Source organism: Cynara cardunculus, assembly GCF_001531365.2.
Source record: "Cynara cardunculus var. scolymus isolate 2C chromosome LG 5, CcrdV1, whole genome shotgun sequence".
In the NCBI taxonomy this organism is placed as follows: Eukaryota; Viridiplantae; Streptophyta; class Magnoliopsida; order Asterales; family Asteraceae; genus Cynara; species Cynara cardunculus.
In genome coordinates, this window is record NC_037532.1 from 32632912 (window position 1) to 32647461 (window position 14550).

General features: G+C 32.9%; 1 protein-coding gene across 1 annotated transcript; it reads right to left on the reverse strand.

Moving 5' to 3' along the window:
- Positions 1-9727: 9727 nt before the first annotated feature.
- Positions 9728-11727, reverse strand: LOC112513454 (homeobox-leucine zipper protein ATHB-40). Its single transcript, XM_025119729.1, has 3 exons — positions 11517-11727; positions 11122-11432; positions 9728-10119 (listed from the first exon to the last, which is right to left on the reverse strand). The coding sequence occupies exons 1-3, from the start codon at positions 11608-11610 to the stop codon at positions 9901-9903; spliced, it is 624 nt and encodes a 207-aa protein (XP_024975497.1). The 5' UTR covers positions 11611-11727; the 3' UTR covers positions 9728-9900.
- Between the last annotated feature and the right edge of the window lie 2823 nt (positions 11728-14550).

Consider the following 14550-nt stretch of genomic DNA (forward strand, 5'->3'; position numbering starts at 1 on the left):
AAATATTAACGAAATAAATTGTTATCTATAATTTTTTAATATTGTTATATTAATAAATAATTCAAAAAAATGTAATTATCTTAATATATTTATACGTCAAGTAAAAAGTTTTTGAACAAATATAACATATTCTTTAAAAGATAGTATTTTTTTGGTAAAAAAAGAACAATTCTTATTTTTTTTTTCAAAAAACACATATTTTTTTTTAAAATGTTAGCGAGATAAGTTGTATTCTACTAATTTTATTGATATTGGTATATTAATGAATAATTTAAAATTTTTTAATACATTTATTAAATAACATGTAAAATATCTAAATATTAATAAGAACTAGTAGATGTTATAATAAAATAATTTTGAAAGTACAATGATGTAGTAAGAAAGTCACATCACTATAGTACATGTGGACAGCCTACGTGGACAATGAGGTGGCATGAAAACCTAGTATAATGGGTAAATTTAAATCAAAAGGTTACCCAATGCTATAATGGGTAAATATTTTAAAGTACAATGCTCTAATAAAAAATAGTTTGAAAGTACATTGCTGTAATAAGAAATACTGAAAGTACAATGCTATAATAAAAAAATTTACGAAAGTAGATTGTTATTTTGTGCATTTTGCCCATATATATATGCATGATGAACATTGCAAAGAAAACTTATATTCATAATAAATGTTATAATAAAGATGTATATTAATGATGAATGTCATAGTGATATATGAATATTGAAGATAGGTTGATACACGTAAAAATACATAATTATTCATGATGAATCTCATACTAAGTTGTATATTCATGATAAATATCATACTAATGTATGAATATTAAAGAGTTGTAAACATATGAGCGTGCATAAATATTCATAATGAATATTGCATAGATATGTTGTTTAACCTAAAAAACGTTAAAAACATAAATAAAAAAAACTTATATTAAAAACATGAAATACTCGATTTTTTTATGTAACTTGTTTGATTAAAATATTAATTTTTTTAAAGATAATTTAGTTAAAAAATTAAAGGGATAAAAGTTTTTTAATTAAAAAGAAAATAAAAATCAAATATGGTAGAGGTAAATCCTAATTTTCATTTTTGTCCATAATCATTTCTTAATTAACCTTTTTATGTTTTAATCACTGATTAGTTTTTAAAAATTTGATCGATAAACAAAATTTGTTCTCATGTTTATAATGAAAAACGAGTTTTCATTTTAACTCATCTCTCTCTCTCTCTCTCTCTCTCTCTCTATATATATATATATATATATATGAACGTTCAAATAAAAATCACCCAATTTGTACAAACCGTGAAAACCACATTCAACCAATCATAATTTTTTATTTTGTTCATTTTTTTTGTAATTATGATAGGTTGATTAACCATTTTTATTGTGGAGGGTGTTAATCATAGATATTATCATTTTCATTATTTTAATTTTAGAGAAATACATGAAACAGTTTCATTAAAATTTCATTAAATATTATATGAAACAATTTCATAACCATATATGAAACAAATTCATCAAAAAAAGTATTATATGAAACAATTTCACAAGATTAAACAATTTCATGAAAAAATTTCATAAAATTAAACAATGAAATTAACATATGAGGGTGGTTTGTACAAATGAGAGTGGTTTTCATTTGATCGCTCATCTCTCTCTCTCTCTCTCTATATATATATATATATACACACACACACACACACTAGTTTTATATCCACTGCAATGCAACTAWATATAAAACTTTCTTGTAAAAAAATTATTTATTTATTTTATAAAATGTTATACCCTTTAAATTATGGCGTTGTTTGCAAGTAAAATGATATTTTGATAACTAAATGAGAAATATGAAGGTTGAWRCCTGTAAAAATCATCCATCAGATAGTGGTTTTTTTTAAGAAATAATTCATCTTTAAATCTCAAACGAATTTGAGAACTTTGTTTTAACAACTCCAGTCTTCATCTCATATTTGAAAGATCAACGATATCTGTAAATATTAAAAATATCATAGTATTATACTTTTCAAACAAGAAAAAACTATAAGACAAACTTATCAAAATAGAACTATGTAAAATGACATGATGTATTGAATATTGAAATTATTCTATGAGTTTAAGCAATTTATTGCATCTACAGAATGTTGGATTAGCCTATTTAACATACACCGTCTTAAAAACATAAAATAGTTGATTAGTGAATACTGTAGATAGTGCGGCCTTATAATATCATAAAGGAAGGAAAGGAAGGGGATGATGCGTGGGGGCTTCTGAAACTTGTAAATAATGCATAGATGACAGTTAAAATTCAACAACAATAGTAAATAATATAATATAGATAGATAAGGTTGTAAAATGGAAAATAAAAAATCAAGATACTAAAAAATGTCAGTACATATTTATCATAATTAATAATATTATTAAATTCATTAATATTCGATATTTGATTCATTTTGAAGGTATTGAAGAAACGATTATAATTGTATAATTTATAAAAAAAATAAACGTTTTTAAATATATTTTGTTAATATATAGTTACATATGTTAATATGAGAAGGTGTAAAGTGCAAAATAGGAAAAGAAAAGATATAAATTAAATTAAATAACTAATTATAAAAATATAAAATGTAGTTTAATAATAAAAAAATAATTTTATTTTTAATTATCATGTTGAACGTGGAGGTTATAAAGGTTAAAAAATTGTACGTAATGGATCAAAATTTATACCTTTTAAAAATTCAATAATAACCATTTAGCATTTTTATAATATTGATTCATTTTAAAGGTGTTGATGAGACGATTATAATTATATAATTTATATAAATAAAAAAATATGTATTTCGTAATAATTTTAGTTTATATACGTTTATTTATTTTAATATGATAAAAATGGAAAAGTAAGTGGTATGAAACAAATTATAAAAGTATAAATTTGTAATTTAAAAATAAAAAATATTTGATCTTTAATATTATGTTGGGATGTGGAGATTTAAAGTTATGAGTTCTACATTTTAAATTTATAAATTAAGAGTGTAAAATAAAGAAATCAATATAATAATTATAAGGTATAAAATGAAAGTTCTAAAAACAATTCACTACGTATTTATGTTATTTAATATGAGATTAAATCGAAAAATATTCAATATTGAGCTCATTTTGAACGCATTGATGAGACGATTATAATGGTCTAATTTGTAAAAAGTGAAACATATTTTTTTAATGTATTTTAGTTAATATACGATTATGTATGATAATATGATAATAATGAAAAATGAAAAATAAAGAGATATAATACTAGGCATGGCAACGGGGCGGGGATGGGGCGGGTTTTGTAATCCCCGGCCCCGGTTTGTAATACTGTCCCCCGGCCCCGTCCCCGGCGGGTACGGGGATTATCATCTCGTCCCCGGTCAAATTCTAGCAATCCCCGGTAAACCCCGGTCAAAACCCGGTAAAAAGTATGCTTAGTTTGATTATACCGGGGATCCCCGGCCCCGACTCCGGCCCCGTTTTGAGTAACATTCCCCGTCCCCGGCTCCGTTCCCGGTTTGAGTCTACCGGGGATCCCCGGCCTCGGGACCCGTTTTAGCGGAGAATCCCCGTCCCCGTTCGGGTCGGGTGAACCGGGTTCCCCACCGGGTCGGGGCAAATCACCATCCCTATATAATACCTCTTAATTTTAAACTTTTAATCGTTTAACATGCTTATATATAATATAAATATAGATATAATTTTATATTTATATTTAAAATATGTAAAAAAATACGATAATACATACTAAGTTTTATTAATATACCATAATACTTTATTGTTATTTTTATTCTAAATATTTTAAACTATAAAAAGATAAAGTAAACTATTAAAAAAAAGGAAAATTTTAATTTTACATTAATATTTAATAACAACGTTTTTTTTTTGAATTTTTATTGGATCTTTAAATTAGTAAAATTAGCAAGACATATTTAACCATCTATTGTAACTTCTAAAGGATCTATCATATTTGTGTAAGAACCTCTTATCTAGTAAGAGATGATGTTTTTACTTAAAACATATTGGGTAAGAACCTCTTACAAAACCCGTCTCAGTCTCATCCCGTTGCCATACCTATACCTATACCCCACCACCACCATCCCCACCCCATTCCCCTCTGTCCCTGCCGCTCCATTGCAACCCATGACCAGCAACTTATGTTTATGACATGGAATAACCATTCTTGTTGGAGTCAAACAGAAACAACACATAAAAATACTACAACAATGGAATAGACATGAAGAACAAAGTTACAGATTAAGAAATAAAGTGCAGAAAGTTATTTTGTGAGATAGAGATCTATAAACAATATTTTATTATCACCATATGTTCTATACAATACGGGCACACACATATATATATATATGTACATAAACCTATTAATTGTCATAATGGTAGGGAACCGTTGCAACTGTTCAAACAGTGGCACACATCCATTCCTAACAAACGTTCAATAGGAATAACTAGTAAATACTATTATATCTAGCTTATACTTTCAACAATTCTTTCACTTGCATAATCGCCTTTTCCCTCTTTTCTTCATGGAATTCTCTTTTCCCTTATGTTTTGTTATCGACTTGTGAAGAGAACTGATCACCTTAGAAGACGACTGAAACTAATTAAGGGAGGGAAGGGAAGAAGATGGTGAGGGAGCCACATCGGTGTTGGGGGTTAGGTTTTTTATTTTTTATAAATGCTTAAATAATATGTACTCAAACAACTATGATACAATGCCATATTAATTAATTAAAAAAATAAAATAATAAGAAAAATGAAAAAAGAAGTAAAAAGACCACATTATGCCTAACCTGACAGTAACCCTTGTTTTGTGTTGTTGACACATGCACTTTAGGAGAATATGAGCAAGAAACAAGTATCTTACCTGATAAGAGCGAAGACCAAGACAAAGAGTCTCACCTGGTAAGTGATGGCGTCGACTCTTGCCACGACTAACATTTATCGGATAAATTGTTGTATATGATGCCATTTTGGTGAACTAAAATCTTATATGATAAGTAAGTGATAATGTTGAATTATGCCGATAAACACTTACCGGATAAGTATTTAAATAAATGGACCTTAATCCAGATATGAAAAGGCAGACAAAGTGAAAATCACAATGACTAAAAAAAAGACAAATTTAAAAACCAGGGACTAAAAAGGCAGTAAACGACAAACCATAAGGATGCTTTTCAACATTATTAAAATGGTAGACTCGACATAATATTTTATCGAGATCATTGTCAAACGAGAGGGAAAAGAGGTCTCCCCTACACCATTCAAACGAAATGAAAATGACTAAATTCTCCCTCCTGCAAATTTCCAAACAAGGCGGCAAACCAGCACCACCGCAACCACCGTAACCGCCATTTCTAGGGTTTACTCCACGAATCACCGGCATATACGCGTTTCGGCGCTAATCCATCAGAAAATTTGACGCATCGTCAGGAACAACAGGTTGGCCGCTACTTTTCTAAATTGGCTATTGACTAATTGCATAAGTGCTGTGAGATTGTTCGTTAGTCGTTCTGTGAGATTAACCATTTTATATGTGTTTCATTTGTTGTCAATCAGAATATTAAGCTCTGTTTTCATTGAGTTACATACTGATCCTGTACGTGTGGAAAGAGCTATTTATCCACATTGAAACTGATATGGATTTCAAATTTTTAGAGAAGAATTTGCTGACTATTTTAAGCTTTAAACAAGTAATTGACATAATATGGTGTCTAGAAAGTTCTAGGTTTAGAAATGAAAATCAAAGACTATTTGTTTTGGTTGATCCAGCAGACCAATTGTTATTGTTGTTTGTTGTTTGCTGTACAAGAGTCATTGTGATTGTTGCTTTTGATCTCTGTTTGCTGCTTTATTATTTTCCCTTGGATTTATTTATCATCTATGTAATTCAACCAACCACATCTTCAATTTTGTATTCTGCATAATTGTAACAAGTACATGACCTTATCTGTTGACAGTTGTTGAAGCTTGGTCAAAGTATGTAAAGGAACATGTTTGGAGTTCATTGATGTTAATAAAGCATAATGCATTTCATGATGTGAAACACAACCTACCACTAGGCCTACCCCTGGGGGTTCTACAATGCAACATAAACTTCTATATCTCGGGAAATTTCATAGACCTGAAGATAGGTGTCATGCTGGTTTCATGAACTTAATGACATTAAGCTTATGGGGTGGTAGCATGTACAATGGCTTGTGCGTCAATATTTGATCTGTACTTCGCATCCTTTTTAGGCTATGTTGTGCCAGATTGAAGAACTTGAGACTGTAGATACTAGGAACAATGATGACAGAAACTCACAATCTCGATTGCAGGAAATGAAAATTTGAACACGGGATAAGAATATAAGATGGAATAACCATCTATTCTGACACTAGACTTTTTTTTTTTTTTGTAAGGGTGTCCGGGCCAAAGCCCGACTAATCCCCGGCAAATTTGGAGGCTAAACATGGCCCCACTTAAATGTCGCCAACACTCCTCTCCCAGGGTTCGAACTCGGGTTCATGACTATGCCATGCCCAAGCCTTTACCACTATTCTGACACTAGACTTACTAGTTGAGTAAAGATATTTTTTTTATAGACATTGAGGTGTAAGTTTCTAGTGCCATTGACTTGATAATTTCAAGCAAGATGCCCTCTTTAAAGATGAAGGATGGCTACCACTTCAGACAATTGCATTGTTATTGTTAGTTCTACATTCATTGACTATCGGCATAAAACCTAAAAGTATTAGTAGTGTCATTGAAAGCATAGACTATCTGCATAAAACCTAAAAGTTCCTATTTTCAACATTCAATGATCTGTATAACTGTATTCCTAGTGTCATTACTTGCCTATTCTTCAACATCTCTCTCCTGACATTGTAATTATTTTCATGTTACTTATTAATTTTATCTAAACTCATATAGCTTCATTTGTTCAGTAGCTACTTATAATGGCATTTCTCCAACTGCGGATGAAAATGCTGTGTGTGGCTGCTATTGCTGATTTGGTAGCGAGCTGAGCTAGAGCAATAATTGTAATGACTCTTGTAAGATGGTTTCGGGAGGGGTAGAGAAGGTAAGCAATCGAGGAACTGAGACGTCAGAGCCTAATTTTGTGCCACAGCACCTTTTGAGATACGGGGCACATGAAGGAATAATTTTTTGAGCTGCATGGCTTCATCAAGCCGGTGGATCTCAGTGAGTGTGTCTGCTGTATATCATAGAACACCACCTCTTTGACAAGCAAGGGCCCCTAGGACAATAAGATGAACTTTTGACTTCATTTGCCATATCAATATAGAGCACCCTCCGTTTCAACAAAATATAATAAACTAGAGCACAGCAGGGGATGGAAGTGAGGTTGAGAAACGAGTTAAATTTCCGTGGAGATGCAGCAACAACAATATTAAGATGGATCCATTTAGGAAACCCCTCATGGGACATTGGTGTCGATCCTCTCTTGGCCCATCATTGTAAGGTGCATCACCTTTTGGGGGTAATGGCCTATGAGCTTTAGTTGAATTTATTTCCTAGACTTATAGTTTGTAGTGGGGCTAATACCTATTTCACATGCTAGGTTTCATAAAGACAGCTAAGATAAGTCGAATATTGTTGCTAGAGCATGAAGTAATGCGGATTGTGGGGATGATAGGTCGAATACATATCAATGTAGAGACAATGTTCATGCAGATCCAAGTAATATTCTTTTAGTTTTGAACAATGCATACTTGAAATAGAAGAATATTGGTTGTGGGTTTCAGTACATATTAGTGCCTCTCATCTTTATGGCTGTTGTACTTTATTTTTATTTCCAAGCAATTGAGTAATATGAAGAAGTAGTTTACTACATATGTAAGATGCCTTTGACAATCAAGTACTGTTGCCAATTCCCTTTGCATACCAGAAATAGAAGAATTATTGGTTGTGGACTTCAGTACAATTGTCACCTCTCATCTTTATTAGATATTGTGGTTTTAATATTTTAATTTCCAAGCAATCGAGTAATATGATAAAATAAGTAATAATTATGTATGAATGATGTTTGTGACAATCACATATTTGTTGCCTGTTTCCTTCCCATTTCTTTGTTCATTCATGAAGTACTGGAAAAGGACATGTAACTCCCGTATAATTAACTAATGTCCTTAAAAGGTATCACCATCATATCTATGCTGCTTTTACTGATCACTACCAATGCAGTTGCAGTTATCCATTTCTACTTTATGGTTGTCTTGGTCTGGTAGTATGCTACAAAGTAACCTGCAAAGGCTTAGGCTTGGATGACTAACACCTGTATTTCCAACGAATTGTTGGGGATCATTTTCCTAGTACAGCAACTTTCAGCTATTGCTCTTCTTTTGTTAAATAATGTTCTATTTTCTTAAGTAACAAACTGACTATCATTCATAATCTGTAAGCATTTCACCAATTTTCTTGTTTCTGTTTATGTGTTTATAGGTTGATCATGATGTCCCTCAAATTTCTCAAGTATGTTGTGCCAATGCACCCATACCACCAACATCTTGATAGCGTTCTTCTTCAAGGTTGTTTATGATTGCTCCCATCCCTGTAGAGGCAGCAAATGCTTGTTTGTTTGGTTTCAGAATGTCCATTTTATGATTAAACAGGTTAGTTGTTGTCATTAGTCTACTTGTTTTCTTTTCCTTTATGGAAGCTACTTCGGTTGATATATTTATGATTATTAGTAGTTGCTCTGTACTGCCATTGATGTGAGATATCTATGCTTTATTTGCCATTTTCTATGGTTTATGCTGCTGGGTTCCATCTAAAGTTACCACTAATTCTCTGGGATTCCAATTATGCATAGTGATGATGCACATTTTCATGTCAATTCTTTGCTTTACTGAATCTTAAAATCCCTTTAATTGCACATTATCCTTTAGCAGGAATATCAGCCCTTCATTACCTCTAGTTTGGTCCCCCATGTTCTTCTCTGGAGGTTTTTTTTGAAGTCCAGGGAATGTGAATATGAGATAGCTTGAAAGTTACAGTTAATTTTGGACATCAACCTCCCTGCATGAGTTCGTGGTTTTGACCTTTTGGGAGTAATAATTATCTACATCTACTACAAATTCTAAAATATATGGACTAGCCTGATAGCGACAACACAGGGAATTGGATTAGAGTGTTTTTTAGTTTTTGAACTCTGTCTAGTTGAAAATATAAGCTAGACACATTCTTTCATGATGCTCTAATTCATTCTTCCTTCTTTGGGACATTGACATCCTTGTTATGAATATAGGAACTGTTGTGGAAGACTAAAATAGTTTAAATTGGTAAATTTTTAGATAATTTTTTTATCTAAAAGCTTTTAATTCTTAAAGGTGTACTACAGATTATTTATGCAGTAATCGTGTATAGTCTTTTGGAGGGTAATCTAGTGTTGTGTGTGAGGTACACCTTTTCTTGGGATCCAAATCTGAACCATATAGGAAAATCTGTTGGTCATACACTTACATGATGAGCATGCAATATGCATGGATTTGCATGTATCATTTATCAATCAAATGACCAAATTATCCCCATGCAATTAGCTTTCTCAGCATGCTTGTCATTGTTTTTGGGCTCTGCTGTCTGCTGTGGAGCTATCCCGATGACTGAAGAGAAGAACTACTACATTGATAAAAAGCAACCCACTAGGATTTAGTCAGAAAGGAAGAAGAGTGCGTTTATGACTACCTACTAGCGTTTTCTATTTAGTCAAGGACTCGAGTAATGATACAACAATTGCTAGTCCAGAAAACACCAAGAACATTAACCAGAAAGCAAGGAGAAAAGATGTACATTAGATGTCGCTATCTACAAGACTACAATACTAAAATTATTTAATTACATTTTTCCCTAATTAGATGTTCAGCCAATCCAATCCATGTATATAGTTGTTTTCTGGCAAGCAAAATACATTCTCCAATCCTTCCATCCCAAACCCCCCAAGAAAAGGTGGCTCCATAGCCTCCATAGAGAAGGATGAACTCGGGCTTGTGCTCGATATTCCATCCGACCGCTCCACTAGCCTGTTTATCTCCTTTTCAGCTTCTGAGAGTTGTTCCTTCAGCTTTAGAACCTGTACAGATCGGTGATTAACCTTAAAGCAACCGTAGAAAGAGATTTTACAACATTCGTGCGAGATTAATTGGAGATTACTTCTAAATATAACAGTATCTAAGTTTAATCTAATCCGTTTTAGATCTTTAAAAATTGATGTAATAAGGCCCACGTGGTGAGATGTCATGTGCTACTCCACCAACAGTACTGTAGAACAACCCTGTCAACCTTAAAAAACTATGGACAGACACTTGTGATTATAGCACCCTTTTGCTGGACCAATGGGACATCAACCTCTTTATTCTTGTTAAAATTATATTGGTGTTTCCTGTTACACCTGTTGCTTCCAATTAGTTTCAAACCTGAAAAGATGGCATTACTTTTTCTCGAGCCTTGAGTCCATGCATTTCCAAATTAGGGTTGCTTATTTTTACCTTAAAGTGGATAAAAGTCTCCCTTGGGTGTACAGGAACAAGAATGTAAAAAAAAGTAATTACTGTGATGTTAATGTACTTCATAAAACAGTAAATGAGAATCAACTTCCAAGTAACTAAGCACAATATTTTTCATTTCAGCATACATAAAAATGCCAAAGTTAATACAAGCTTCATATGGAGCATTTTTTACAATAAAAAACTGGGGTTCTTATAAATCACTTTCTTCCTTCGAGGTTCATATTCTATTTTTATTTTCTCAATGGCTTAAAACTCAAATTTGTCATGTCCAAAGACCTCCCTTTTGCTTTTAGTTACTTTCATAGGTTGCATACCTTTGGAAAGTAAATGAAATACAAACCCACGGAACTTAAAAATATCAGCTGTAACTTGAAAAAAGTTTCTAAAAATATCAACATTCCATAAGCACTTTGAATTATAAAAAATCTTGGTACTAAGGAAGCAAGTTATATATAGTCTTACGGATATCCAAATTTATATCACTATCGCTAGAAAAAAAAACCACCCAGGATTTCTCCAGATTATTTTTAGTATGCAAGCTCTTTGCATCAAAGAAAGAGCGGTACCTCAGTTTCGAGGCGGCATTTTTCAAGAACAGTGGAGTCATGTTCACTCTTGAGCTTGGAGTATTCCTCTTCCAGCTTCTTACTCTTCCAGCGAGCCCGCCTGTTCTGAAACCAAACAGCAACTTGGCGCGGGTCAAGCCCGAGCTCGGAGGCAAGCCGATCCTTTCTTTCTGATTCCAGTTTATGTTCATTTCCAAAGTTTTGCTCAAGGAGGTTCACTTGCTCATCACTGAGCTTCCTTTTTTTCATCCCGCTACTGCCACCGTCTGTTTTGCTCTTCTTCCGTCTTCTTCGTGGTTTCACAACTTCTCCTAAACATAATTAAAAATTACAATCAAACACCAAAGTTTACAAATGCATAAACATGTATACTTTGTAAGGAAAAAAATTAAGACCTTGTTCTGGCATCAGTTGGTCATATATCCCAGGATAATACTGGGAGAGGAGAACCATTTGATCATCAGCCTGAGTTTTCATATTGGTTGTCATCTCTCTCTCTCTATCTGCGTGTCTCTCAACACTTGGCAGAGGTGGTCTTCTTTGGTGAAACAAGTGGATGTCTTAGGGTGGATACATCAAGGGAGACTTTATTTATAAAGGTGGAGTGAAGACTAAGGAGTCTGCTGTTACTTTGGGTTGTGCAGAGTGTGCCTTTATTTATAAACTTGTAATGTCCATATTGACCTTGTTATTTTTTAAATTTACTTTTCTGCCCTTCATGAATTTTGGATCATGTTGTCTATGCAAAACTACGGAAGTGACGTGGGTCTGTCTATTTTTGGGGTATGAGATTGAAAAAAACACCTGTATCAACCTTTTGTCTAATTTGGTGAGAGGCGACTTGATTTACACAGGTAGAAATAGAATGTATAACTTATGATGTGTCTCAAGCACTTTATTTTTGGAGTTTTTTATTCGTGTCAAGATCATTTACCCTTCACAAAATAATGATATTACTTGGGTCGACCGCGGGACCAATAGAATTTGTGCGATACGGATAAGAGGCACATTTTTAGTCCATCAGTGAAAACTCGATGCCATTTGCTTTGATCTTTGAAGCTGTCCACACATGTTTTCATTCCCATATATATATATATATATGTATGTATGTATGTATGCATGTATGTATGTGTTCATATCATATTTTTTCCAATGGTTATCCAAGAAATTTGGAAAAAGTCATGTCTGAAAGAAACTAGACCTATGTCAAAATGAAAACGCCCAATAATGTAATAGTGGAACTAAAGATATCAAATACTGGGCGATGCAACATATTCCCACTATTTTTTCTGTTGCACCTTGAATAATTGAGGAGGATTTGTTTGTTTTGTTGAAAGGTTTGTAAGTTAAGATTAGATGATTTTGATGGCTATTATTATGATCCTACAAATTAAAATGTGACGATGAAACATCGGCTAATATCTTTTAACATATTTTTTGATTGGAATCTTATCCATAATACCAACTTGTGGCGTGTTATCAAGGCTTTTGCTTTCCCTCTTTTTACCAGAACAACAAAACCATCAGGGGAAGTTATAGAGAGATTGGCTTTCCTGATTTGGTAAACAATTAGAGAGGAGATGAAGATCATGTTGTAGGTGTGAAAGAAAAATCACAAAGAAGGCTATAGGAATATGATGTGGGCAGGGGTTGGGATCCCAAACCTGACCACCTTGAAGTTAGTAAACAAAGACATTTCACTATTATTTATTATTTTTAATATTTTATTTTGGATGGGTTAGAGGGCCTTTGGATTCGGACAAACCCTGCCATTGGGTGGTATTTATTCCCATTCTGTGGGTGCTTAGCCGAGCCACTCCTCAAAAACACCTCCAAAGCTTTTGGCTTCTCGGCTGTCACTACCTTGGCTTTAGACCACTAACTGTAGTTCATACGTGGCTAAAAATGACTTGCAGGAAAAATTTAGCACCTTAAATTAAAACATAGTATTGGTTATGAGTTTTTATGACAGATACTATTACATCACATGTGGAAGTGGCCCTATGTTTAAGCTTGAAATCTGTATGTAAATATTGAATTATAGCGATATACTTGTAATTAAAGCAATAAAAAGTTGTATCTTACTTTGGATTTGATCATTTCAACTATGGGAATATTTAGTCATAGAGTTGTGTTAGTATTTGTGGCAACTTAGGGGCTGTCTATCTAAATGCTTACCCAGTAATTGCTCATTTTTAGGAGTCAACACTATAATTTATTTTACTGGGTAAGGTTGTAGTACATCAAAACGTATTCCATGCAGCAATTTTCCTGGTAAGCGCTTACCTGAGTAAGAGTCGTCACCCACACTTACCTGATAAAACTCTCCATCCTTATCCTCATTCTTACTAGGTAAGATTCTTGGCCCTTGTCATGTTCATCCGGTAAGTGTTTAGTAAACGGCCCCTTAGAATGCCTATGTACAGAGTTATATGTATGTGAAGTTGTATGCTATAAGCCTATAACTACATATTATAAATATCCTTTGGGTGTATAAGAGGACAAGTTATTTAATGTCACATGTGTAGTTACTACTAGTGAATGAAAGATATTAACTTTTTACTTCAATTTTTATTTTCAATCGTAAATTCATTTCGAGTGGTATTTTTCCAACCAACTAATTTGTCGGTTGGATGTGATAAGTTTTTGCGAGAATATCGTATTGTCTTTTCTCAAACCACGCATAAGAATTAATTCTCATATAAAATCTTCTACTTCTTTTCTTAGTTTGCATATCATCCACCACCGATCTAGGAGCTTTTGACAAGCATTACTCTTTATGAACTCTTGAGTGCCATTGTATCTTGAGCACAAAACAAGATGTAACTGACTGGGATCTAAGTCAAGTGGTAATACGTGGAAGGCTTTTGGTCACTTCCTCCAGGAATTTTCGTACATGGATAAGAAAACCTTCCCTACAATGTCTTTTCAGCTTTCTCCCTCTATTCACATGTGATCCATACTTTGAGTCAAACTAAGAGCAAACCCAAATTAATCTGACCAGTTTAGTTACAAAATGATTATGTGACCCACACTTTCTAGTCACATGAAAGCAGTAGAACATGAAGGGAGCTTATTGATTGCATTTTGGTTAGTCTTGACAGGCGATTGAGATTCGAGTGGTCAATCTCAAACGGTTTTTGATTGACCAGTCATCTGGTCTCTGCTCTCCCCTTTATTTCACAACTTAGAACATTTCGGATGCAAGTTTCTTACAAGCATAAAGTGTAAGAACCTCACTCCCTTTGAATTCTTATACAAGAACATTGGTTCTTATTTGAAGTTAGTGTGAATTGACTATTTACTAGTTATTTTATATATTTTCTAGACTTTTTTATCCTATATAATATAATTAATATGCATATATTTGTTTAACTTATATTATACATGCATGGGACCCACAATATGAGTTCTCATAACAACAATACT